The sequence below is a fragment of the Dufourea novaeangliae genome, unplaced genomic scaffold (assembly GCF_001272555.1).
Source record: "Dufourea novaeangliae isolate 0120121106 unplaced genomic scaffold, ASM127255v1 scaffold96, whole genome shotgun sequence".
NCBI lineage: Eukaryota > Metazoa > Arthropoda > Insecta > Hymenoptera > Halictidae > Dufourea > Dufourea novaeangliae.
The window spans coordinates 736070-763050 of NW_015373974.1; the positions used below are offsets into that span (position 1 = coordinate 736070).

General features: G+C 38.5%; 4 protein-coding genes across 7 annotated transcripts; 3 read left to right on the forward strand and 1 right to left on the reverse strand.

The window, feature by feature from the left end:
* The first annotated feature begins 6074 nt into the window (after positions 1-6074).
* On the forward strand, positions 6075-16794 carry LOC107187023 (basic helix-loop-helix transcription factor amos). Of its 4 annotated transcripts, XM_015575015.1 has the most exons (6): positions 6075-6094; positions 13743-13937; positions 14014-14171; positions 14740-14851; positions 15556-15767; positions 16389-16794. In XM_015575015.1, exons 2-6 carry the CDS (start codon positions 13834-13836, stop codon positions 16493-16495), a joined length of 693 nt encoding a protein of 230 aa, XP_015430501.1. In that variant the 5' UTR covers positions 6075-6094; positions 13743-13833; the 3' UTR covers positions 16496-16794. The 4 variants fall into 4 exon arrangements, with proteins under 4 accessions (XP_015430501.1, XP_015430500.1, XP_015430503.1 ...); XM_015575014.1 differs by lacking the exon at positions 6075-6094 and having other exon boundaries at positions 13235-13937; XM_015575017.1 differs by lacking the exon at positions 6075-6094 and having other exon boundaries at positions 13235-13937; positions 15559-15767.
* A 794-nt stretch (positions 16795-17588) lies between these two features.
* On the forward strand, positions 17589-20521 carry LOC107186946. The gene is made up of 3 exons (XM_015574919.1): positions 17589-18149; positions 18436-18733; positions 18816-20521. Exons 1-3 carry the CDS (start codon positions 17731-17733, stop codon positions 20463-20465), a joined length of 2367 nt encoding a protein of 788 aa, XP_015430405.1. The 5' UTR covers positions 17589-17730; the 3' UTR covers positions 20466-20521.
* Positions 20522-21055: 534 nt separating this feature from the next.
* Positions 21056-24004, reverse strand: LOC107187064 (transmembrane protein 26). The gene is made up of 6 exons (XM_015575059.1): positions 23811-24004; positions 22552-22729; positions 22087-22494; positions 21659-22014; positions 21224-21565; positions 21056-21092 (listed from the first exon to the last, which is right to left on the reverse strand). The coding sequence occupies exons 1-6, from the start codon at positions 24002-24004 to the stop codon at positions 21056-21058; spliced, it is 1515 nt and encodes a 504-aa protein (XP_015430545.1).
* Positions 24005-24992: 988 nt separating this feature from the next.
* Positions 24993-26574, forward strand: LOC107187043 (UPF0568 protein C14orf166 homolog). Its single transcript, XM_015575039.1, has 4 exons — positions 24993-25206; positions 25453-25674; positions 25799-25900; positions 26130-26574. Exons 1-4 carry the CDS (start codon positions 25146-25148, stop codon positions 26492-26494), a joined length of 750 nt encoding a protein of 249 aa, XP_015430525.1. The 5' UTR covers positions 24993-25145; the 3' UTR covers positions 26495-26574.
* The last annotated feature ends 407 nt before the right edge of the window (positions 26575-26981 follow it).

Consider the following 26981-nt stretch of genomic DNA (forward strand, 5'->3'; position numbering starts at 1 on the left):
TCTTCCCCCATATACGAAGGATGTGACAAAAATACCGTGCAGACAACAAACATCCAATAGAACTGATCTAGTTGACAAAACAATTACAACTATGTCAGGTAGACCACAAAGAATATTCATATAAGGGATGGTCTACTCTGAAAAGTATCTGAGTATTGATCCAGTATCAGGCCAAATTCAGATTTCAGAAATACATTGGGATTGTTTAGACTTTTATTTAGCCAGTTTCCAAAAAGTCAGCTAATTGCTAGTCAGAATTAGATTTGTGAAGCTCTAGATATTAAGAATGAGGTAAGAACCTCATTCCTGGGCTAAGGAGTCCACCATTTTCTAAATGGCTAGATCCTCAGGTAGCTAACTTCTAGGTTTCTTGAAAGATGGTACTAAATATACAATAGTACTTTCATTAACTGTCAAATCTCAATAAAGTCAAGTCTGTAAAACAGTAATATCCTCAAATAGGGCTAGGATGCAATGAACACTGTACAGTATATTATCTCAAACATATGGCATATGTATGCACGTAAATCTTTCTCAACCTAAACACTAGAAAACCCAATTGGGTCAAAGTAATGATCCTGCAGTATTTTATCCCCCTATACTCTGTATCGATTACAATCCAGAAAAAAAAATAACTTTTTTTATGTTATAATCACTTTAACAATTCTAAGTAGATAGAGACTCAGGTGCGTTTAGTGTCAAATCAATATTTCCCAAAGGTCTCAACACGGTCTCCGTGTTCCTGGGCGCAAAGCAGAGATGGGCAAACTCATTATCTAGATAAAAAGTTTCGAATAACGAATAAAAGATAAAAAAACAAATTTCGTAATTTTTATTTGTCCAAACGTGGAAATTTCAATTTTTATAATAAAATAATACTTCTTTGTCTTCTTGACACTTGTCGAACGATTACTTAATTTCATTGACTGTTTAAAGCTCAGGACGCCACCCTTAGATACTGCTGCTTTTCACTGTGTATTATTCGAATAAAATTCTGCCCAACTCTGGCGCAGAGAATACCTCTGTGTAGCCAAGGATGGTTTCCACCATCTTCCCGCAGGAAGAGCAAGTTGCACGAGTGGCTGCAAGACTGGCCGGGGATTCCCGGGAGGAGGGAAGCAGACGCGGAAAGGGATGGTACGAGACGCGGAGGGAGGGAGAGCCTTTCGCCATCCTCTGTGCCCGCGTTTGTACAGTGGTAATGGGCTGTCAGGAGCAGACGTTCGCTGCTCGTGCCTTATATACCAACACCATTACGCTTCTCTTGGGTCGGTTCCTATCGGTTTGCTCGTATTATCAACCCCTCTGATTGCGTTCTCCGTTTCCACCCCCCTTCCCACCCGCCAAAAACACCGCCCCTTCTTCGATAACGTCTTTCCCGTTTGGACTCTCATAAACTGGTACAACCACTGAACCTGCGCGCAACCCATTGATGAAAGGGTCTGGAACACGGGGAGATTCATGAAAACTGTTGTATTCGCTGTGTTCCTTTAACCTGGTCTTGTAGAATATCCCGAAAATAAAGGGAAATAAATGTCTAGAGATGGTATATGTTAGGGTTAGATTAAATTCCTATTCTGAGCCTATTTGAGGATTACTGTTTTACAGAATTGATTTTGTTAAATCTTGGCAGTCAGTTGGAAGCACTACTGTATGTTTAGTACTCTTCCCTAAGAAGCCTGGAAGCTAGCTATGTAAAATAAAAATTTTATTTTGGGATAGGATGATTTTTGAGACGGTTTAACTTTTTTTGTCTGAACCATATTGTGTTGAAACCTTCGATGTGGTTAATTTTTTTTTGTATCACATAACAGGAACTTGTAAATGAAGTGCTTATGTTTTATATAGTACATAAAAGGAGAAATACGTTTTAGAGTATAGGATTTATTGCCTAGAAAAATCGTACGTGATTAGGAACTATCGTAAAAGAATTACTAATGGAATGTTTTAAAAATTTTTTGAAGATTTTTATTTTTTGTTTAACAAGCATTTCAGCAGTTGTGTAGGTAGGAAATAGATAGTGGCGGCTGTGTATAACCACGCGCGCAGTGTGTTGAAAACAACATCGCGGCGTATCGATTTAAATTAAAGTCGCTATTATTGTCGAACGCCAATAAAATTCAAATTGTACTACATAGTATGAACCCCATAATTTTGTTACTGTTAGTTCTAAGAGAAAGAAAGTTTCCGAAAAGAACAGTAGAATCTGTTTATTAATTTTCTTATTAACCACATGTTTTGGTGAACTACTTCGCTTTTCTATTGAAAACAGGATAAATTTTCTAACTGTTCTGAACACCTTCCATATCAGAAAGCTCTGCTCTATCGCGTGCTATGATTAGATTTTCTCCTAAACCCTTAGTTTTTGAAGCAAATCGAAGAATATAATATATACATATTTCCATGTGTCAACTTAAATGTCGCACCCTGTATATTACGATATTGTATAATTTAATTTAGTATTCATTCAGTGCTGATAGTTCTATTGTTAACAAGTAATGGAAAAAAAAAACATGAAACCTGTCGATTAAATCCAGAGGACATATTCCGCTTCGCGAAAAGGCTGTTTCGTTGAAAGGAAAGACGACCAGCCTCGATAAGAAATGGAATCCCGTCCAGGGAATCAATTCTCCGTGTATCCTTGGCGGGAAAAGAGGGTGACGAGTGGATTTCTCGAGGGTGGCGTTCGTAGCCACGCCCACCGCCTCGGTAATCCACGCCCACTGCACGAACCTACTCCCCCACTCCTCCCACTGCCTTCCTCCCCTTCCCCCCAACCGGAGGGTCTGCCGAGGGCCGAAGGGCTAATAATTCACGTCACGAGCACACCCCACCATAAAGAGTCAGCCGCAGCCGCGCACCGCCTCGTATATATATTCCAACTAACCGTCCCGTTATGAACGTTATCTAGTTCCGGTTACTGTTAATTACCGATCATCTTCCGTAATTAATTGCCGCCGGAGCCCCAGTGGCCCTCCTTGGATCACGGGATTTATAGGGATTTAAATATATCGATCAGTTTAGTTTTAGTTTTTAAATATTTCGATTCTGATTTTGATTTTTATATTATTTCTATGAATAAGTTTAATTTGTCGATTTGTAATTTGTTATTGTAGTGCAGTTTTTGTAAGTCTGAATTGGTATTTCTTTTTTTGTATTTGTATTGAGTATTGTGTATTATTGTGTGTCTTGTTATTATTATTGTTATTATTGTATCGATCAGCTATGGTTGTTCTGAATGTTATGGTGAGATTTCGAGGATAAAAATTGGCGGAGGATGATTCTGGAGGTGGTTTGTGGTGGTGAAATAAGCGGATACCTAACCTAACTTTTAGAGTGTGTGAAAATGAAGTTGATGTATTCTTTGGGAGATTGGACGTGATTGACTGTTGTGACACGTGAGATTGAATGGTATTTAGTGGGAGAATTGGTTTTAGTGTTTTTCGTTCATTAGGATGAGCCCTTAATTTCTAGAATATTGAGACCCTCTAGGATCAAAGTAGACGATTTGTGTCCAATTGGATTCTGATATTTTTCTGGATATACCAATAAGTAGTTCCCCGTTTTTCGTAAAATTCTATGTCCGTTTCGAATGGATTCAAATATTTGCGCTACATTTTTCATTCATTAGGATGAACCCTTAATTTTTAGAATATTGATATAGTAACAGTATTAATATTGAGATGACATATTGGAATTTCAGTGTAATATGGTAATGTCGGTGGTTTCAGTAGAAAATTCGCTCGACTATATTTCCAGACTCAATTTCCATTCGCACGAGAAGCAATCATTTTCTCTGGCGACGGAACGAGAATGGCAAATAACGATTAAACGTCCGAATGTAAACGAGTCAATACGTTACATAATTGTCAGGCCAGTTAATTACCTCCCTTCGGGGAACCTTGGTTTGGGGATGGATAATAAATGACAAAAGATGATATCGATTGGTTAAAATGAGAATATTTCTCCTGTGCGCAATACGGAATAAATTTTACCTGTGGTTCCATGCAAACTGGACCTTAATTGAATAATAGAAAATTGCCACAATTGCAATGTTACACGAATCTTATATATTAGGTGCATTAATGAGTAATCTATTATGCTTGTTAATAAGGTCGTGGTACAATTTCAATTCAGAACACTTGTCTGATGCGTTTAAATCAAAATGGCGTCTGCTGTTGGAAACGGATAACAAATATCGTTAAGGTGACACATAAATGTTCGACATTCACTCGAAACAGAATTTATTTGACAATTGTTTTAAAGAAATGCAATTTTAATAAAAAATGAAGATACAGTCCTACCTGTCCTCTTTACAAACAAATTTTAAAAAATATATAAAAGTATTGTGTTTCTTTAAAACAATTACCAAATAAATTGTCACAAAATATGCTTTTTAACTGAACTAATTTTTATTATGTATCCTTGTGTGTCCACTCTAAGCATCCAGAAAGCAAACAAAACTAAAATAAGAAAACGTATGAGACAAACATTCTTTACTTTTTTTGCTGATCTGTTAAAAAATATAAGTATCCATTTAAAAAAACGAAGTTGTCCTTCAAATGACTTGCAAAACGTTCACCAGATTAAAAGATCACAACATATCCAAGTTTCAACAAAATCCGAAGTGTTATTCCAAAGTATTCGATTTCCCCTGCAATGACCATGAAGTCAATAAAAAAAAATAAGAAAAAAAATAGGTTCTCAAGAGGCGACCACCGTTATCTAGTCAACGAATCAGTCGGGAACGGTCACAGGACGTGCGGGCCCGATTGAAAGGATCGACTTTGGCCGCCAGTTTGCCCCTAAAATTAGCCACAGTGACATATTGAGGAGAGCGACGGCGACGTAAGCGTCCCCCTCCCCTTTCGCCCCATGCCTATTAGGCACAAAAGCGGTGCCCTGGGAAAATCAACTGACGCGTAACTAAACGGTGTATCATTAATTCCGACGTGTATGTTTATATCGGCGGCGTTAAGCAGCGTGTACCGTGCGTTTGCACGGCCAATTTTCCGTGACAATTGCCCGGGTACAGTAACAACCCTGTGTGAGTGTGTATATATTTTTTTTTTTTTTTCGAGTATCCTTTCATCCTCGTCTTGCCTTGTTCAAGGGATACTGAGGTCGAGGGAGCCATTAGACGACACAGAGGAATTTTTGCAAGTCGGTTAGTTGGATTTAGAACTCGAACTGGGAGCGTGGTATGTGACTAGTGAATACAAGAAGACGATACATATAGAGGAATATTGAGTGTTTTTGAAATATTTAATGTCCAGTGCCGGGGAGCATTCGAATATTCATCGAGGATTTACTGTATTTCGATTGAGAACTGGATCTGTGAGTACGTTATGTGATTAGTGAATAGAGAAAGACGATACATATAGAATAATCTTGAGTGTTTTTGAAATATTCAATGTTCAGTGACGTGGAACCTTCGAACACTCGTCGAGGATTTACTGTATTTTGATTGGGAATTAGATCTGTGAGTGTATATGTGACTAATGAATAGAGGAAAGTAGCCGAATATAGAATAGTGTATTTTTGGGAAGAGTTAGCCCCTTTAGTGTGAACGATAATGGAGCATCGTAAATTTGAAATCTTTCGAATATTGTTGATTTTTCGTATGTGCTACAGGAATTCGAAAACGGCGTGCTCGTGTCTTATCTAGTAAAAGGAGAAATACGTTTCCGTATTGCCTACAAAAATTGTCCATGATTAGGAGCTTTTGTGAAAGAATTACTGGTAGAATATTTAAAACAATTTTGAAAGTTTTTATTCTTCATCTAAGGAACATTACATATGTAATATAGTGTTTTGAAAACGTCTTAATGTCAGCTACAAGAGTATGTAATAAGAAATGCAGGTTCCGATTTAAAAATTCCAATATGACCTTCATAGGACGTTTCAAGGTCATCGCAAGGTCAAATAGATAGAAGTACAATATGTGCTCCTCGATATCGTACTATTTTTCTCTCAAACATTTTTTTGTATTATTCATATTTTTCGAGATATTTGAGTGTTCTCAGGTGAACCGGGCACACTGTACAGGGATGGTCCGTCATAATCTCGAATCGGATTAAAATCGCACCTCCAGGTGAGTTCTAGCATTTTCTCCGCGTTTAAACTGTCCAACAGAAACGTCGATTTCCCGGCAAGGATTGTATCGACGTTCACCTTTCGGCGATGGAGAACCGCGTATGATTGGCACGAAAGGTGTATCCTCCGTTCAGGGTGTTAAAGGTGAAAAATTGTAGTAGAACAGCCCCAGGTGTCGGCGAAGACAGAAGTGAAAGGCAGGTAACAATCGTTTCGAAGGAATATTGGAAACAGCTTAGTTTAGCTTTTTTTTTCTTCGGCCAGAAATACAAGCTTCCTGTAGGGCAAAGTACAATAAAATAGAGAACCTCCTGTATCCGAACTAACAGGGAGACATAAGCGTTCGGATAATAGAGTAATCAATTTCTAATACTAAACTTAATTTTTTTAAATACAAGTCAAGAAAATTGCCAGTTTGTTTAAATATATTTATAGATTCCCTGCATCGTTTTGACTGTTGATTTTTGGATAACAGAGCGTTCGGATAGTAGAACGTTTCGATATTAAAGCATTCAAATAATGAGTGTTCGGATACTGGAGGCTTTACTGGGATATTCACGAAACTGGTTGTCCAAATATATAGTGATAATAATAAAAAATAATAAGTAGAATATAAAGAATCCAATATTTATTTTATTGACAGTATAAGTAGAAAACTCATTTTGGAAATAATTGGACAGAAAATAATTTGTTGTATTTTAAGAAAGAAATGCAACGTATGTGCCCTCAAAAACGAAATGACATGGCTAAAATATACCTATATGGTTTACTTCACCTCCGAAACTCACGTAAAATAAATAAATCGATAAAATAAACAAAGAAGTAACCGTGACCAGACCTCCCAGATAACACCAATAACAATATATCTAGACTGCACAACTTTATTCAAATTCAGATCATTACAACTTCATTTACTAAACTAAAATCACGTCAGAAATTTGTTTCCTTTATTAAAGGCTGTATTGGGTCCAAAATAAAATAAAATCATTCACTTTATTTTATTTAGCAGTTATAATTACAACATATCTCAAAATCGCTTATTGCGAACTGCCTTGTTACCCAAAATCGTCTTTTCGTACGTCTATTGACGGTATTCGTAATTAAAGGGTTAAACACCTTGATTTAAACTTCATCGTTGAGGGTGAAAGCTAGAATCGCGGAGGACCAAGTTCAAGGGAGGGACCTGGAGTCTTCAAAGAGAAGTCTTCCCCCTCCTTTTCACTCTCCCCCCTTGCTTTCTGGCACTTTTGGGTGCCCCGAAAGTCGTCCCATCGGCGGTCACGTGGCGGAGCGTGCCGTCCTTTTGTCACCGCCTCGGTTCTCCTTCACCCTACAGCTAGGGGTGGAGGAGAAGGAGGATCGTCGAGATTCAACGTGCAAGGACACGTGTACCAAATAGGCTTGGTGGCCCAAAGCCTGTTTGCCTCGGTCGTAGGACCACCGTCGCTGACGGGCCACCAAAAGGGGGTGGGGGAATTGGGAGGATCAGAGACAACCCGGGGAAATTGAATAAGCTACATGGTGGTGCTGACCGAGTGGTGCAGGTAATGGACCGTAAAATTAGTGCACGAAATTCCGAAAAATATCGAACGTATGCAGAAGTGTTCAATGATAATGATTTAATGAATTTATTTTGTAAATGGACCGATAATAATTTAGCGAATGTCTCTTGTAAATGGACTGATTATAATTTAATGAAATTTTTTTTGGAATATTACTATGCTTTGGGGTTCGCGACTTTGAGGAAGAAAAGCTGAAAAGGAGTTTTAAGAGATTATTATGGAATATTTGTCACAGTTCGATAAGTTATAGAAGATTTCATCGGTAGAACTGGTGGAACATTAGGTTTGAGAGTTGATTTTTGGGTTCCCCTTTAGCAAATTGAAGATCTAGATAGATATTTAATACTATTGCGATAAATCTGGATTTATAGTCCATAAGCATTAAAGTATTTCGACGTTTTTAGAATTTCCATAAGAGATCATTTGCCAGTCAAGGGGTTGAAACACGGTGTATTATGATGTTACATAACCTCCATATTTGGCGGGAAATTTAAATCTGAGATACAGCGTCCATTCCTTGTTTGCAATCGAAAACGTTTTTTCAAAGCTTTCTCACTGTGATCCCAAATAGATAAAATTAGTAACAAATTTGGGAGATACCATTGTACGGTCTAAAATTTGAAACTTGGAAATTTCTAATCCAAAAAAACCTATAGAACGATCTTAATTTCAGCGAACTTGAGGTGTGGTTGGGAACTTTTAATGTTCTGGGATTGTTATTTTTATCTCTGGAAAACCGTGAGATATCGAGGATAAGTTTTCCCATTTCTTTTCTCCGATCATCATTAGAATCCCCTTAAGCGTCAGTGGATCGAGGGTTTCGGAATGAAATATGTACGCGAAGCGATGCAATTGACGTTCACCGCCGCAAAACCGTGTGCAACGACGCGACACTGAATTGTGGCCAATCGACGGTCCGACGTTGAAAAGAGAGCCAAGGGGGGCTGGTGGTGGAGAGAGAAAGTGCTTTGGACAAAGAGAGCACTGGAGGTCAAAGGGGATGAACTCTTGAGGAGGGGCGGGGAAGACAAGGGAGGAAAAAGAGAAACAAAAGGTTGACAACGAATTTCTAATGGTTGGAAAGAACAATACACAAAGTCAAAGGAATGTTAAATAAACCGTAAATATTTCTTGTGGTCCAGTAAATTGTAAAAACATAAAATGGTACTTCCTGATCCCATTGGAATCGTTAACATTTGAAGTCACTTCTTTAGTCATACTTTACAGTCAGAGTTACTCTAGATCTAGAACTAATACAGACCTTTAATTACTCTGAACCTTAATAAATACGGTTGTTCTGGTAGAAATTTGTCGACTGTAGAATGGTATTCTTGGTACCTAATAGTAGTCCCGTAACTACTCTTAATTTGTATTATATGCTGGAAGGGAATTTTTCAGCCTTAAGGTTTCCGGTGGTACCCAATAACGCAATTAATAATCAGTCAAAAACTTTACAAATATAGACATTCTGACAACAAAATTTTTGGACCATAGAATGACATCTGTGGTATCTAGAAGGCCATAGCAGGACCTAGTAGTACCTAATAGCACCTAGTAGTGCCTAGTTGGCCATAGTAGGTCCTAGTAAGACGTAGCAGTAGCTAATAGTACCTAGTAGTGCCTAGTAGTGCCTAGTAGTGCCTAGTAGTGCCTAATAGTGCCTAGTAGTATCCAATAATATCCAATAGTATCTAATAATATCTAATAGTATCCAATAGTATCTAACAGTATCTAATAGTATCTAGTAGTATCTAGTAGTATCTAGTAGTATCTAGTAGTATCTAGTAGTATCTAGTAGTATCTAGTAGTATCTAGTAGTATCTAGTAGTATCTAATAGTATCTAATAGTATGTAATAGTATCTAATAGTATTTAATAGTACAGAAAATTTTCGCATGACAGAATGGTACCTATGGAACCTAATAGCACCACAAATGGATCCTAAGGAAGGTTAGGTATCTATTCCTATGAACGTAATATCCATAACATACACCTCTCAATTACACTGTTCTCTGATTTCCACGTGACCGGTAGCCTCGGTTAAAACAAACGGACCATTTCATCTGCTCCGTCTCTTTTCTGTCGGTTTCGTGGAGGACATACATACCAGTAGGGGATCGTGGACATCCGAGCAAACATTTAATTCGCGATTACATTATTTTCCAAGGGGGTGAGGAGCGTAAAGAAGAGGGAGTAGCAGGAAGGGGGGAGGCGAGCACACCCTGTCAGCACCAGTTCGTTCGGATACACATACAAGCGCCACCGAACAACGGGGGTACCATTCCCAACCCCTCGATAATAGAGATTTCACGCCGCGGGCCCCACTTCGGTTCTCACAGTAGGGGTTCTCGGATCGAAACGATCAATTATTGTCCAGAGAACGTGTGGTCAGGACTCATTGCATAAAGGGACAACACATAACCTGGCCGGTCGACGCGAAGAGTCGCGTGCCTCTAAGTATCTGTTTATAGTCCCTGGGGATCAATTTGTTTGCTAAATTATTTATTGGTCAAATATGCTGACGAGCCACGGTTTTCACCTTACAGCCCGCGAAACTGTTTGATCTGTGGTTTGGGAAAAGCAAACCGTAGGAACTGCACCGATTGTCTGAAGGCTTCTTTTATTTTTTTTTATATGGAACGTTTGTGGGCTGACGTGATGCGATGTGAAGGAAGAGAATAAAGATTGGCAGAACATTCATTTGGGTAATAGATGATAATTGATAGATGGAAAAGGACACCTAATGTTAGGAATAGAGTATCGAATCTGCTACAGTGAGTGTAGAATGGATGAAATATTGAATGGTACCGGTGATACCTAAGAATATTCAACGAGACTTAGCAATAGGTAACTAAACCGAGTCCGTGGGGATTTTCCCCCACGAAAAACAAGACCTAACAATACTTAACAGTAGCTAATAGTACTTAAATCGTACATAATAGTGTCTAATAGTGCCTAATCGTACTTAATAGTACTTATAATACTTACATAGTACTAAAATGGAGTGTAGATTATTTTTAATTTATTGTTAATGTTTAATACAGGATAAATTGCTACAATAACCTCGAGTTTTTTTTTTTAAAGATCGTGAAATCTGCATCGAATTTATCGATGGACTGTTTAGCAAACAAGGACGGGGGAGAATCACAGATTCTGGAACCCGATCTCGGTCACCCAACATCGCGTCCCCCGGTACGTGACAAATTGAGATAAATAATCGTTTTGCGGGGACACAATACCCTCTTGAAATTTGTCACAGCGATACTCGAAACGGCACGCTCCGGGACGTTCGCGTACTGATACTCGTAAAACCGATACTCGAGTCGCATCTGGTCTACGTCCTTCTATTTTGTTATCAGCGATCCTCGACGGATTTTTTTTTATCAATTTAACGATGATTCAACATACAAAAATCATTCCTTCCTCCACATGCAACTGTGAGAAACTTCTGCTTATCATTGTATAATAATTAATTATTTAACTTTTTTTTATTACTTGTTTTAGTACCCCAATATTTTAATGTCATGATAGAATTCAGTGGAAATTAATTTCGGGGTCTCGGTACAGTTTAATAGTTAAAACCAGTATAATTATTGGAAATTTACAATTTATATTATCTATTTTTACCATTTTCATATTTCCATTGAAAAGTGAATATGACTAACTTATTCCTCGTTTTAACGTATCACAAACTGCTCACTGGTATCTTGAAAACACCCCTAAAAGATTAATGTCTTCTCCTATTCTCCTCGTATCTTGAAAACACTAGTAGATACAAAAAAATTGTTGTAACAAAAATTCAATAACTTCTTATATTCCATAAAACTCTGCAACGAACTTATTAAAAATTTACTTATTTATTAATTTATTTGTTTAAACAACGAACTTTCAATAATTTCATTACCCAATAGTACAGAGCATAAGAATCCATTAAACTTTTGTTCCAACAAATTTTTTACATCTCCTATAATCTTCAAGATATACAGAAAACTATGAAAACCCAAATAAACCTCCAAGGGGTATATTCACCCCCGAGGAGCCGAACAGTATCAAACGAACAAAATTGCCCGATTGTTCTATCAAAATCACTCACAAATCTGCAAAAAAAAAAAAAATGGAAATATTCGTCTGACCTTGTCAGTTGGCGTTAAGTGGTCCACAGAAGCTGACAGCCTGAGAAAGAGGTGAATCGTTCGTCGATGAAGAGGAAGCAACCGGGCACGATCCCCTTTATCACCGATCGGGCTTCCCAGAGAGACAGAGAGAGATATGAATGGGCCAATATTCAAATGAGACGTGTTTAGGCGGACGCACAATGAGAAACGCGGCGGCGTCGGTGGCGACGCAATTATGCAAGGTGTTAATACGATCACAATGGCGGTGGTGGTTGGTTCGATAGGGTTGGTTGTGTACCTGGCAAAACCGGCGAAAGTTTTGTCGCCCGTCGTCTGGCCCCCTCCGACCCCTACTACCCCGATGGAAAACGAGTTTCTAGTCGTCGACACGGAATCCCTGAACCGGGATTACTATTGTCGACCACCGATACGTCCGCGGCGCATAATTGGGATTATGTCCCTGTGGAACCTATGAGAACACGCCTTGAACTAGAGAGAGAACGGTGGAACGGATTTCACGATCAATTTGCATATTTCGATGTTATCCCCGGGGGTCAAATTGAATTTTATTCAGTGGATCATCGATTGAATATTACTGGAGAGTCTGTAATACTTAGACAGACACTGTTGTTTTAATTTTTCGAGCCGAAATGTAAGTCAAGGAAATGGTGTTTAGACAGTAGTAAAAATGATTCCAGAACATGTAGTGAGAATATTTCCAAATACTGTATGATTTTAAATATTTTTCCTAAATTAACTACGTGTACTATCCATTTTGAAAAATGACAGTGACATTAATGTAATAAATTCTGTCTTTTGTTTAGTACAATATATAAAAAAATTTCTGCCATATTGCATATTATAGGTATTCTTTACTATTAATACTATCTCAATTTTCATATTAATTGCTATTACAATTTACCGATGGATTTTGATAAATTTTAACTATATTCTATTATTTACCAAGAATTTTCCCTAAATTGAAAAAAATTCAAACCAAATATCAAGCATTACTTTCATCCGTAAACACCAACAATAAAAAGAAAAACTAATAATAAACAATAATATAAGAACGTCAAGCAAAATAACATAAAACCGTAGTTATATCAGTCCTTCACAAGTTGAAGTTGAAATGGCAGTTGCAATAATTATCATTAGATTATAGAATAAATTTATTATCTACCTCTACTCCAACGATCTACACCTTCTCTTCTATTTACCAAGAATTTTCCCCAAATTGAAAAAACATTCAAACCAAATATCAAGCATTACTTCCATCCGAAAACACCAACAATAAAAATAAAAACTAATAATAAACAATAATATAAGAACATCAAGTAACATAACACAAAACCTGCACACGAAGAATTCACCTGAAACGTGTCAGCCCCTCCAGCCCATAATTCAAATTATATCCCCGAATAATTATTCCATACCCCGTAGTCCACAGATTCAAGAAGAAATCTCGTCACTCCAGCTCGAAAAGTCGACCTTCCCGTCTCCGTGTGTTCCATCCAGCACCGAATCGAAACTCCTCCTTCCTCCTTCGGACAATTTTCCCCGAAGTGGTGTGAGGGTGGGTTAGGGTGAACGATGGAAATAAAATTTCACTCGGGCAGTAACAATGAACCGCAGGAACTTTCGGACATGAATCGCTCGTTATCCACGGGGACCAATCACGTTCACGTCTGACGTTCACCCAGAGCCCTAGACGGGCCTCCGATTGGACGTAATCTCCGCCCAGGGGTTGTATCGATCATCCCCCTAACGCGACACTCGCGTAGGGGTATATAAACCAGCCTCCCCAGGGACACGGACGATAGTCGGAGTTCTTCCTATTTCCCGTGCTGACCCCTCCAGTCTCCTAACCCAACAGTCAGGTGATCCTCGAGCACCATACCCTAAACTAGTTAGCACTGATAAAATCGAGAAAGAGGATTATATTACGGAGGTATTGATTCGGGTTAAAGTGACGTTTTAGGGGTCTTGATCGACCTGTGATTCGATCGTCGAAGGAACAGTGAAGTGATTAATGACCTGGTGAAAAAGGGGACTGGAGGTATGGCGAGCCATTCGAGTTACGAGTATGAGGATAGAGGACAGAGGATGAGGCACAGGGTCGGGACCACGTCCAGACCGGCTGATTCCACTGTCGCCTGTACCAGGTCAGTGATTAGATTATTTATCTTGGGAATTTTTAATCTTTAATCGAAAGGTATATTCAGGAAACTTTTGTTCCAGTAGTCAGTACTATGTGGGACCCAGCAGCGACATCAGCGAGGAGGACCTGGCGGAATTGCCCTCTTGTGTCTACGCTGGAAGATCATCGCAACACGTTCCGCATACTTCTTCGCACACCCATTCTCCACTGCACTATCATATGCCAGTTTCTACACCTGGTAATTGTAATAACTAGACTGCGGATTTTTATGCAAATTACATTTTCTTAAGTCAATTTTTACGAAGACAGCAAAGGTAGGAATTTATTTCTTTTCTTAAATATCTTATTGGTGTAAGAATGAAGTAGAAAATATTTAGAATTCTCTTTGGTGTTATACAAAGACCTATTGGCTATAAATGCATAAAATCCGCAGTCTAGTAATAACATTACTATAATGTCTCCCTGGTCCTTTGAATAGTCGAGAAAACGATATCTAGAGATTTAGAAAATAGTAGAATTGAGACCATAATTTGAGGTACAAGTTATTTTTTAAATGACTTGTTCTATATGTACAGTGAATTCGCAATACAAGCTCGTAAAAATCTCTAGTTAAATGGTGTCTGCTTCGTCTCCACTGCTGCTTTGAATTTTTCTCAGGCGACGGTAAAATACAAGAGGTTGAATAATAGACCTGGAAATAATAGGAAATAGTGTCCCTCTACGATAAGTGTTCGAAAGCAGTCCCCGAGCGTTAATCAAAGATTCACTCTAATTCAAATTATTAAGCTTCTTTCTGCCTGTCACAGATCACAATGACACGGAAATAAACGGTGTGGAGGAGGGTTACTATCCAAATGGCAGTCCTTACAGAATCCAACGGCACGCTGCGAACATTAGAGAGAGGAAACGTATGCTCAGGTGAGAAATTATTCTTAATATCGTTCTTAACATGTTCACATGATCCCTAATTAACACACTCGAGGAATACAATATCATCGTTTCTATAGCCGATGATCCAACGTGTGAATGAACGATAGGAAAAAATGTTTCACATAAAAGTTTTAGGGTTTAAATAGAGACATCTTATGGTGACCTTGATCATGAGATGGGGTCTAATTTCGTGGTCATTCTGAGGTCAACTCTATTTTTTAAATGGGAACCCCTATTTGTAGCACTGGATATTTCCCATTTCTGGTGTTAAAAATAAAGAATAAGGGTTAAACATTGGTAAGATTGAAGGGTTAAAAATTTATTAAAGGATAAATTTCCATTTTTGAAGATTTAGGTAATTTTATTCTATGCTTTTTTACAAAAATTTGTCCCCCTCCGGTATTCAACGAAGGTGCCCCAAGATGTGATAGCCCCGGGGCCCAAAAATCTTAATCCAGGCCTGGTTTCGAATCTGTTAATTTAAATTAAATAATATTAATATAATTACAAATGTTGTTTGATATATCGATGAATCTGATAATAGTAATTTAAATGATTTTTGTATAATAGTTATTACAGTTGGTATAATAATTATTGATCAGTTGAAAGAAGAAAGTGATTGGTGAAAACGAAGCTTAAGGAGAGCCTCATTTAGCAAGTAAACAGGTTGTCAGTTTGATTACGATTTTTAGCAGCATCAACTCGGCTTTCGACGAGCTCCGAGTCCACGTACCAACGTTCCCGTACGAGAAGAGGCTGTCGAAGATTGACACCCTCCGTCTGGCCATAGCATACATCGCGCTACTGCGAGAGGTGCTGGCCGCGAGGCTCGATCCGTTGACGTACGTCGAGAGGTGCCTTAGAGGGGAAATAAACGGGGAACGCGCTGAATGGAACACAAGCGGTCAGTAGCCAATAACATAAAATCCTGTTTTAATAAAAAAAAAAACAGGTGAAAAACACCAATCCTTATCCCTCCTACTTTCATGGAAACGAAATTTCCGGTTTGAATAGGTTAAAATGCACTAAAGAAATAAAAAATAATTTTTGTAGCTATCACAACATTTCCTGTGGGACTAAAAATAAAATCGTGGGACGCTCACAAAAGAATTATATTGCTTGGTAATCCATTATGGGCGCGCCACAATTTTATTTTTAGTGACACATGACCAAAAGTGTTGTGACAGCTATAAAAATTTATAGAAAACAATATAAAAAAATTATTATAATTAAAAATATATTATATTTTAGTGCATTTTTATATATTTATTTATCTTCTATTTAATTTTTTTTTGTTTACATGTCCATATAGAATTACGTGAAGATTTTGTCTGTGACTAGTGAGATTTTAATTGATCTCCCACTTCTTGATTATTGTCGCGCGTGCGTAAATAGGTTAGGTCAAGAAGTAATGGCATTGGAGTATCTAATTGGACTATAAATAGACGAGAGTTTTTCGATTACCATAAGTACCAAGAATCTGATTTTAATTGTTTTACTAGAAAATCGTACATTATCGTTGCAGATCTTACGGCGCGTTTGTCGTGGATAAACTGGGAGAACCTTGGAGTGAATCCGAACAGACGATCGGTGTTGACTACCCTGGCCCTGACTACGGACAATATGAACTGAGGGAATCGATCTATGGCTAGATCAGGATATACAGAATTTCTCGTTTTCTTTTTGTAAATAATAATCTGCCGCCGCAGGAATAGAGTGCCAAAGGACATTTTATGTATACATATTTGATTGTTGTACATTTCAGTTCTCTAGTCATCTATATATGTGCAATACGAGCGACGATATTATATTTCGTATTTCTATATATACACAGACACACACACTAAATGCAATACACGCGTGTACATGTACAACAGAATAGCGATTCTAGTTTTAGTATTTTGTTTGGAATAAAAATCAGCGCTCGCGAGGCCGCCATAACGCCGTCGAGTTTCATTCAATCGGCTTCCGTGTTGAACGCCACTTATTGTTTATGCAATCCCTTTTTTTCCATTGGACACGTGGAGTACAGAACGACCTGGTTCAAGGTCATATCTTCTAAATCATCCAATATTTATTTACGGGTAAAATTAATGCAACGAGTTATAACGTTAAATTTCACGACAAATCACGTTCAATAGTCTTCTTAGTTGCTCACTTGATGAATAACTTCCCCCACGAGTTCTGGAAATTTGTTAAATAACAAAGATAACTATTTCTATATAAATAATTCCCTTAACCCTCATCCGTCCCTCGTTTTCCCAACCTAATTTCTCCCACGACGTCAAATGAAGTGGCGAAAAATTGATACAGAGATAAATACAGTTAAACGCGCAAATTGTTTGAAATAAATATCACGGAGACTCAGCTAAACTTACTTACAATCGATACAAGAGGCGGATCACAGTTAAAACAGCAAGGTTGTGAGAATAAGCAAGACGTAGGTATAATTAATAAAAAAAAAATAGGCATATTTTCAACTATACTTACGTGTTAGACTCCCGTTGCAAGAAAAATTCAAGTGATCCAGCATGCTGTAAGATACAGTCGCATGACGTTGTCGTCGAACCATGAATTGATAGATGACACCGTTGTTCCCCCCCATTCCGAACGCAAGAAACAAAAGCTACGGGGGTCGCGTCTCTGGCGCAGCGTGTCAGTCACATGTCCATGCGTAATCGTGTCTCCGCAAAAGAAACCTTGTCTCCGCTGCAAGTGTGTCTCTGAAAAAGCTCAAGACCCAGAAAATTATCGATTCTCAAGTTCCACGGATCTGCCATCGAGAATACTGCGGTAAATTTAATCGAGGGGGCACGTAAACAGTAGTTCATTGTCCCCGGATGTTTTTGGTAACCAAGAAAAGGTAAATGGAGGACTCGAGAAGACAGAATCTCAAGGAGGACGATGACGTCAGTGTGATCGCGATAATAGGAAAAGAAAAAAATCGAACTACGACGCAACGGGAAATCGTGGAGTCAGATATGACGGAGGATCGGTTGCAGGAAGATCCACGAATGTTCGAGTTAGGCGATGAACGGTCGAAGATGGCACTCCGGAAACGGCTGGACCTAGAGCCGTTATCGACGGAGCAGCAGGAGTCGACGACGGATTACAAAGGGATCGAGATTTTGCAGAAACTTCCCCCGGGAACGATCGAGATCAAGCAGGATAAAAAGTACAAGGACGACAGCGATTACGTGAGAGATTCCACGGAGAGCAGTAGCGGAGGTTCTACTTCCGGTGCAACCACGAAACTAAGGAGAGTTCATCGAGCGACGAGAAAGAAGTGAGTGGATCGAAAATTGGGGGAGTAATGTAACAAGATATTTCAAGCGAACATTAGTTCATTATGGAATAATTTCACACGATACAGAAGTATTTTTATCTCGCATACGTGCAGATTTTCTAGAGCTCGTTGTTACCGTATGTCGGTAACTTACTATTTGATGTTCATTTCTTCGGGATTCGTACATCGTGGATGGACGAAATTTAAATTTGAAAGTTTTCGGATTCTGAAACCTCTGAATTGTATTTAATTAAAACTTACTAGTTTTGTTGGAAATATTTTTCAGTCGTGGGACAGGAGAGATTCGAAGGAATCCAATACGTGTGACAAAGAAAGATCCAGACAAGGATTTTCCCAGACCAAGGAAGCAATTGCTCTCAGCGAAGAGGAAAGGATCATTCTTTGATCTGGAGCCCAGCAAACGAGGAAGGTCTTCTACAATGCCTTACATGAATACACGATCTGTCACACGAAAAATGTACAATGTAGGGGCCACTTATCAAGCGCCAACAGTAAGGGATGAAATGGAATGGAAAGAATGGCCAGTGCATGGAATGCACGAAAGACCAGTCTTTCATCCCGAGGTGAGATTTTTATTTCACCATATTTGGACTGTGTGATTGCAACCAATTTATTATTCAAACGACATCTATGGAAATTTTCCAGGTGGGTTTAGCCGCAGAATACTTGGGTCGTTACTACACTAGCCTTAATGGACTTTCTTATCGCGAGATAGTAGATCGTCCTGAAATAGAAGTAGTATCTGTAGATCCTCACTGTGATTTCCTCCCGTCATCTGGCGAAAAGAAACGATACAAAAACACGAGGACCAACCGAAACGTTTCGAACGCTACAAACGCAAAAGCATCTTCTTCTGGAAGGCATAAATCCTTTCAGAGCTGTATGCACGAAAGTTTCCATTCTGTCCTCGGTTATTGTTCGCAGGTGATGACCTCCACCTACAAAACCAACATAGGGGATAAGATCAAAAAGTTAAATGAGAAGAAAAATTTGTTCAGCATCGCCAAAGAGCCAGAGAAGCAATTTGTTGCGATTACCGCAGAGTCAATCATGAAGAACGAGCTGTCCATCACATGTAAAGAGAATTCCCAGAAACCAGTGGAAACGAACAAAATGTTGGACAACTATCCTGTGACTATGATGTCCCAGAACATTAAGACATTTAATCAAGTGCCAAAAACGCGATTGTTCCCCGCGCAAAAAGTGTACGTAGCCAATTCTCAAAGGTCTATTGCCTTCACCAACCTGAAGACCTTTCAGGGCAGGCAAATGAAGATACAGGACATGGTACGACCTTCGAACAATCCTCTGATACTGGTGAATACCTCAGAATCGAAGGATGCTCAGATTTTGAGACCCCTGCCTAACAACATGAATCTAATAAAACTGGAGGACACTGTCAGTAATGAGTCTTTGTTCGATATACCTTCGGTGTGCAAGAACGCGATCCCCAGCGACGACCAGCCAGAGAGTTCGAAGGCGAAACAAGCTACCATGAAACGTGGAAACAAAGTGGAGTTTACAGTCACGAAGTATCTTCTCGACAGCTCGCAGCAAACCAAAAACCAGGTGGCAAAAGAGATGACCAGTAGTGAAACAAAGCTATCCTGCGATACTGCCAGTAAGGATGTAAATACAAAGACAGTGCCCGATGGTCTGACCAAGACTTGGTGCACCAATGACGCGTCTGAGATCGCGAAAATCCTGTCCGAATACAACAAGAGTAGTACGAAGAAACCAGCTATTGGAAACCAAGGATTCTACACCAATTTGAAAAACATGAGGGTGAAGACAGTGTCCAATAAAGATGAGGGTACGAAACAGTGTGCTCAGGAGAACAGTTTGGAGAGAAATGTGAACGTGACGTTTCCTCAGGGCAAGTGGAGACGATTCCATTTTACAGTAGAGAAGATGAAAGACATAAAGGGAGGCTTGAATGAAAAAAAGCTCCTGTCAGCAGTGTCCAACAGACAGTCATTGTTCAAGATTGATCAAGCGACTGTGGACTCTACGTCAGAGAAAAAGACTGAAGATTTGAAACACTTGGAACCAGCTCAAAAGTCACAATCAAGTGCAACGAACGTGGAAAGAAAGGAAAATATCTCAATGAACAATGTAGTAGATGCAACAGCGATGAAAACTCATTCGTTGCAAGAACTGTTAGAAAATACAGCGATCCTATACTGTGCAGCTACTGGAAGTCACCAGGATGACCTGGCTAACTACATCGACAGTCTGGATGCTGCTCAGAGCATAGAATGGCTGGAAACGTGCAAAAATTTGACTATCCAGTAGTTCTGCAACTCAGACCCAAAAGACCGTTCGGAATTTTATACACATTTCTTTTGTAATCGTTACACTTCATATATTTCTTATAGGTTAATTAAGAAAACACGTTAGCTTCATTCAATTCTTTATTTAAGAGGATCTAAGAGCAGAAACATAGTACAAATATCTCTAATTAATCATTTCACCGGTTAGAAATACGAGTGGCTATATTAAAATAGTATCTTATATTAATATTCTTTCGTTTCATATTTAACTACTCTTTATATTCAATCCATTCGGATGTTGTACTTGCCTAAGCAAGACTTCTAAATAATATTTACCGTTTTGTGCTCTTGAAATACATTACCTTTTTGCACTTTGAGTATGATTTTGCCAGACAATGATCACGGACTTACACCTGGGGCTGAAACCTGAAGTCCAAGTTCTCTTGATTGCATAGAAATGAAGTGGAAACTAGCTTAGTCAGTGTGAAATGTTCCCTTCACTCTCGTAGTCAACACCATACCGTTGTTAATACCCGCGTGTATGAAGAGTATACAAGTGATCATGATCGCGGAATAGACAAACATCAATGCAACTATACCGAGGCTTCGTTGTCAGTCCCTGTTCTGTCTTCGTTTCCTGTGGGCATACCTGTAAGGATATTCCAAACATTTAGCAACACAACTGTTACTTCTACTTGTTTACTGCTTGAAAATGTCATTAATATCGTCTCAACAAAGCATAAACCACAACTGCATTTGGTATCATACACATATATTCACCTCTTTTCTTCAGATTCTGTTTCACTACCCTCACTAATAGTCTTATCTGCCACCTCTTCAGTCGTGGACTCGTCCTCACTGTCTTCCTTGGTCTTCCTGCTTTTACTGGAACTCTTGCTGGAATCATCGTTCCTGGCCTTGGACTTGCCACTGTCAGAATACTTCTTGTCGCCTTTCTCTGATGACTTCCTGTCAAGTTTCCTCTTGCGTCTCTCATCATCAGAGGTAGCTTCGTGCTTGGCCTCCTCTCTGCGTGAAGATCTTTTGCTCTTCTGAGATTTACTGTGCCTGCCAGAGTTGCGCGAACTGGATGTGGAGTACCCGGTGTCCTGTCTGGCCTTCCTACTTGGTTTTAACAGACAGAAAAATTCATAAGAAAATTTTAACTACACTTCCATACATTCTAATTTATATTTTAAGAACAGTGATGCACACCGTTTGGAACGACCAGTGTTTCTAGGGGAGGAATCAAATTTGTCAGTTTCCTCTGTGGTCTCCTCACTCTCCGAATAGTGAGCCTCCACATCCTTGTCCCTCCTCCTCTTCTTCTTTCTCTCCTCGCACATTTTTCTACTCCTGACATCCTTATACACGTCTCCCCTCGATATGATGCTAATGTTAGCCACCTCTGGCTTCTTTTTCTTGCTTTTGTTCTCCGTTTGCACCACGTACAGCCTGTAGAGCTGCAGCAGTATTACCAGAGTGTTCTTGCAGGTGAAGAAAATGTTCATGTAGCTGACTATACGGTAGTGGGTGATCAGGATCAGTCGAAAGGCAAGAAACGGACCATCCTGGAATGACAAGAAAAGGATAAAGGCGTTTCCAAGTGGTGAACGAAAGATTAGGGTAAGCGGAAAGAGTACCTGGAGAAGCATATTCAAAGCAATCCCCCAGACGTCTATGCTACAGCAACTGGTCTCAGTCTGAACCCTCTTTTTTACAGCGTTCCCCGATGACAGGCGAGATTTTCTGGACTTGGTGGCGGTCAGAACGACCGTGAACTGCATCAAGGACCATGCCCAGATGCCCAGAGTCAAGTAAACCAACACAGGCTCCCGCGCTATCCTGTCTTCTTTGAAGGAATCGAAGAACTCTATAATATCAGCTGCTGTTCCAATGTAAACCAACAGCAATTGACTCAGCTGGTCACGTGTCAGTTCGCCCTTTGGTAACATCCATCTTCCAATGATCAGGATCAACATCAGAAACTGCTCTATCAAGGTCACCCAAGTTTCCGTCGATATCTGGATGTCTGGTAGGTGTATGTTCACCTGAATAACGAATACTTTTCAGTTTCTTTTAGTCAAACTGTGGGTGATTCTACTCACGCCCAAAGCTTTCTCCAAGTTCTTCAAATCCTCCGCCGCCAGGTTTGTTAAGTCTAGGTTCTCTGATATGTTGGCATTGGTCTCGAAAGCTTTCAGCCTCCTGTCGACCTTGTCCAGCTCCAAAAGCCATATCGCTGGTACCACGCTACTCAGGTAGAGGAACACCGAAGGGCAGAACCTGTTAAGCGATAAATTAAGGCAATACAAATCTCCACTGAAGATTGTACGACAAAATTAATCTATTATATACGGTGGAAGAAAATTATTCTTTTTTTTTTCAGGTGGTATATATTTCATAAAAATATTTGGAAGATTAATATCTGGTAGTGGAAGGTGTGTTCTCCGTTGCATTAATTCTCACAAGAACATCGTTCTTGAGATATCGCCGAATCCTCGACGAGAATCGATCACTCGATTTGAATGGGAAAAGGGATATTAGAAAAAGGGGGTCACTGTTACACGTAGCCTTCTTTCCGAGTGTCAATAATTTTTCGGGCCGCCTCCGACCACCTATAGTGGATTGTGTTTCTCGTCCCGCTCCTGTTACTAATGCTCCAATTTCCGTCTGTCAGACGGATGACGGTCCCACAACAACACACCCTTCCGTGCTCAGGAAAATAGGTTTGATTTACTGTGTGCTCCCCCTCGGTCTGACTTTTATTCTGTCGAATTCTGTACTTGTCCTCGCGTACAATTTTGTAGACAAGTGAAATGGATATGGTTGAACAAATATTTTACAAGATTTACAAAGATGTCTACACTAGATTTACATGAGAACTTGCCAACGATTTAAAGATTATTACAAAATTTAATATTAAGTTCCCAGATAGCACACGACGCCTTCAAGACGCCCATTTTACGGCTATTTTAGGTCCAAGGCGCCTTTAAGGCGTCATGTGATATCTAAGTATTGTCCTAGCTAAAACAATAAGTTTAAGGAATTGGAACACTTCATTTTGGGGGAAGTGTCCTTCCTTGATTTAAATTACACGTTTCTTTAAATGCATCTCTAAAGATGTATTTTCGAATATATAGGGAGATCCAAGAAACTGGAGTAAGCAATACCTGTTTTCTGATAAATCATTTGAAAAAAAAAATGTACAAATACGTATTGTATCCACCCCATTTCCCACGCAGAAAATACTTAGTCATAGGAAGATAGCCCTCTTTAGACCATTCAAAAATTTTTTTTTTTAACAATACTATTAGGGCTTACTTGTTTGTAGCAACTTGTGAAAAATAGTATTCCCGTCATTTACCATTTCCATTCTTGGTTCTCCTTTATGGTGAGCGTGAAGATGCCCTCGAAGAACAGCAGCAGGATTGGACAGCTGAGGTACCAGAAGAGAGGATTCTTCTTGAACGTGGTCACTTGCCAGATGGCTATGAAACCGTGCGAGGCGAAAACCAGTCGTGTGATGATCGCTTTGACGGTCGCTAAGAATTTTGCCATACTTCAATTTGCACTCAGTTTAATTATAAAACCTTCACTGTATAGATTTCGGTACACTTAGATGACTCAATTGTAATGAAACACGTTTAATTATTTTTACAAACAAGAAAATTATTTAAAGCTAGTTTTTATTCACGAAAATCTTATCAGGGAAAGACTTTCGTTTTACCGCGGTTCGCTGTGTCAGGACTGAAATAAAACTATCCTTAGTCCTTGGAAGGGTTTGGGATTTCAAACGGCGCACGCATGCGTGATCCAAGGTAGAACTGATACAGTTCATATTATTTCTTCTATTTTATACGGTGAAATAGATACTGTACAGTTTGGATAATATATTTAGGAATATTTTTAGGGCTTCTATGATAGAATTGAGAACTAACAAGTAACGAGCGTAGATAAATTATATTTTTATTAAACCATCTAGTAGTATAGTGTGCAATTTAACCGAAAAACTCCAAGGTATATGCAACCCGTATTACAAACTGTCGACACACCGGAAACATGCATTAATAATTGTCTTATTTTATTGTTTACTGTTAGATAATTTGCTGTGAATGGCACAAAGCTGCATACAAACTTTTTATTATATAACTAAATTATTAATATTACATTACTTTCATTGCAGTCTTAACTCCGAAAGGAGATTCTACTGATTTGCAAATTAATTCTTTGGGTTCTCACCAGCATGTATGATTGTATTATTCCAACTATGAAGGTTCATACAGTTTTAACGTAATTTTGATATAATTTTAACACAGTTTTTCAGTTAATTGTTTAAAAATCTAGTGGTTGTATTCTTCCTATACATAACTATTTAGTTGTTTTTTTTCTTGTTATTTGCTTATCTCCCTTATTGTTCGTATAATAATTTTCCAGAGTGAATTTTTCAGCTGTAGTCCACTATAATTTGAATTATAAATATTCTTATGTCTAACATATTTCTTCATAAGTTTTGCGAATGGGTGATGGACTACTGTTTTGACCATCGGTCCGGTTAGTAATGGGCGAGTTGCTTGAAGAACTGTCAATTACGATGAACGTAATGTGCATGTAGTATCAGACAGTTAAAACAGTCTCCCAGTTTATAAGTTTTGAATAGCGCCTTGTGTTTAAGACACTTTTCGTCCTCAGAGATTCCATCATGTTTAAAAGAAGACTTCAAGCGTTAGGTTATGTGGAATGGGCCAAAGTTAATGTAAATGGTTTGTTCCTTTTAATTTCTACTTCGATCAATTAATATTAGTATTAATTCATTGCACCAATTTATTTAGTTCGAAATAATATTTGGTAGATATTGTATTTTTATAAAATAATAATTTATATTTGGTCTTTCATGTATTGACTTGAAATTGAGGAACAATATTTAAATAGCCTTTGCTTTAACAGAAACTTAAAAAAAGAACGGCACAATGAATTATATATATATGTATATTTAAAATATATTACAGATCCACAGCACTTTCGTAAAATAGTAATATGGCTTGAGGATCAAAAAATACGTCAGTATGATATACAGATTCGAAAGGAACTACGTGACTTGAAGAGTGATGCCTGGCTTAAGGTTTTTGCAAAGTATTGTGCAGATGTTAATTGTCCAGTTTCGGGTGATACTTTGAATCAACTTGAGTGGCTGATTGGGCACGCGATCTGGTTGGAATCTGAGAATACCAGTAAGAATTGAATAGAAGGTTTAATTACAAAGAATCCTTGAAATATTTTGAACATGTTAAATTTTATTCTGTTTGTTTTTATATCAAATGTGTACAAAAGAAGTTATGTATAACATGTATTTAGGTGAGGATTATTCCGAAAATGTGAAAGAGATGAAACTGAAAAGGAAAAAGGAGGCAATGCTACCTCAGCTTAAGTCTAAGAATCCGTTAGACAACTTAGACTGTAAGTACAGACAAATATTAATCCATTTGCATCATACAGGGGAATAAAAAATTCAACGTAAAATTCAGATATATTGAAAAGTGTACAAAACTTAATATTTCAGTCACTCAAGCAGCTTTTTAATCAGAAAAGTGAAAATGTCTTTGCACAGCCATTACATGATGTTATGACAAAAATAGGTTAATTTTAACTTTCTAGTTGTATATTCCTAAATTTTTCTAATCCTTAGTTGAGAGCACCGAGTTCAAGAAGGGAGTGTACTCTATGGCGAAGGTACTTCGAGTTCCAGAGCTTCCAAATCATCTGATCACATTAAAGGCCTGTAGTAAATTAGTACAGAGGAGATTAAATGCAGAGTGCCTGCAAAATCCAGACTCAAAAATTCTCAAGGGCAAACCGTTCCCGGTGATGGAGATTGCTCCTGGCTTCCAGCTAAGCAATCCAGCTTTGGATAACGCAGCTAAATTACTTTCTCTCCTTTACATTCAGGATATCAGAAATCTGCAAACAAAGATCAACGAGGTGATCGTCCGTGTGCAAAACATTACCGCCAATCCTAAGACAGACACTAAGTTAGGGAAAGTAGGAAGATAAACAATCTCAGAATAAGTTTCTACTGAATGTTAAAAAATTCTGAAACAGATTGATAGAACTCTATAGGACATTGAGATGGGAGGAACACTTGGATCTGTTGATAAAACACAATCTTTAAAAGATGTTTGAAAAATGATGTATCTGTTAGTAATTTAAAATTTTGTATTACTATATGTAAATGATTGTAGTTACATCATTATGTGATTTCTCTGTGTGTATACATTACCGGTTAATTACTTAATCGTTGAGGATCATGATCAAGAAATTAGTAAATATTTGATCAAGTGTAACGGTACTTTTTATTTAACGTAAGAAGAAATCAGATATCTATAATATAACGACGATATTAACGAAAAACCCCGACCAATCACAGCGCGATTCTGCCGACCGATTAGTTACTCCAGTTATTGTCCCCTTTTCGTAGTGCGGATTTCAACCTTATCATAAGCTGTGCAGTCTATTATGTATGTCCTCTGGTACACACGTA

Bases quoted from the DNA above. Each gene is read 5' to 3' on its own strand.
- LOC107187023 (XM_015575015.1), top strand. From the start codon at position 13,834: ATGGCGAGCCATTCGAGTTACGAGTATGAGGATAGAGGACAGAGGATG. The intron at 14,172-14,739 runs GTAATTGTAATA...TGCCTGTCACAG, and splicing joins TATGCCAGTTTCTACACCTG to ATCACAATGACACGGAAATA. The intron at 15,768-16,388 runs GTCAGTAGCCAA...TTATCGTTGCAG, and splicing joins CGCTGAATGGAACACAAGCG to ATCTTACGGCGCGTTTGTCG.
- LOC107186946 (XM_015574919.1), top strand. From the start codon at position 17,731: ATGGAGGACTCGAGAAGACAGAATCTCAAGGAGGACGATGACGTCAGT. The intron at 18,150-18,435 runs GTGAGTGGATCG...AATATTTTTCAG, and splicing joins CATCGAGCGACGAGAAAGAA to TCGTGGGACAGGAGAGATTC. The intron at 18,734-18,815 runs GTGAGATTTTTA...GAAATTTTCCAG, and splicing joins GACCAGTCTTTCATCCCGAG to GTGGGTTTAGCCGCAGAATA.
- LOC107187064 (XM_015575059.1), bottom strand. From the start codon at position 24,004: ATGGCAAAATTCTTAGCGACCGTCAAAGCGATCATCACACGACTGGTT. The intron at 22,015-22,086 runs GTACTCTTTCCG...TTGTCATTCCAG, and splicing joins CTTTGAATATGCTTCTCCAG to GATGGTCCGTTTCTTGCCTT. The intron at 21,566-21,658 runs GTGTGCATCACT...AAAACCAAGTAG, and splicing joins AACACTGGTCGTTCCAAACG to GAAGGCCAGACAGGACACCG.
- LOC107187043 (XM_015575039.1), top strand. From the start codon at position 25,146: ATGTTTAAAAGAAGACTTCAAGCGTTAGGTTATGTGGAATGGGCCAAA. The intron at 25,207-25,452 runs GTTTGTTCCTTT...AATATATTACAG, and splicing joins GGCCAAAGTTAATGTAAATG to ATCCACAGCACTTTCGTAAA. The intron at 25,675-25,798 runs GTAAGAATTGAA...ACATGTATTTAG, and splicing joins GTTGGAATCTGAGAATACCA to GTGAGGATTATTCCGAAAAT.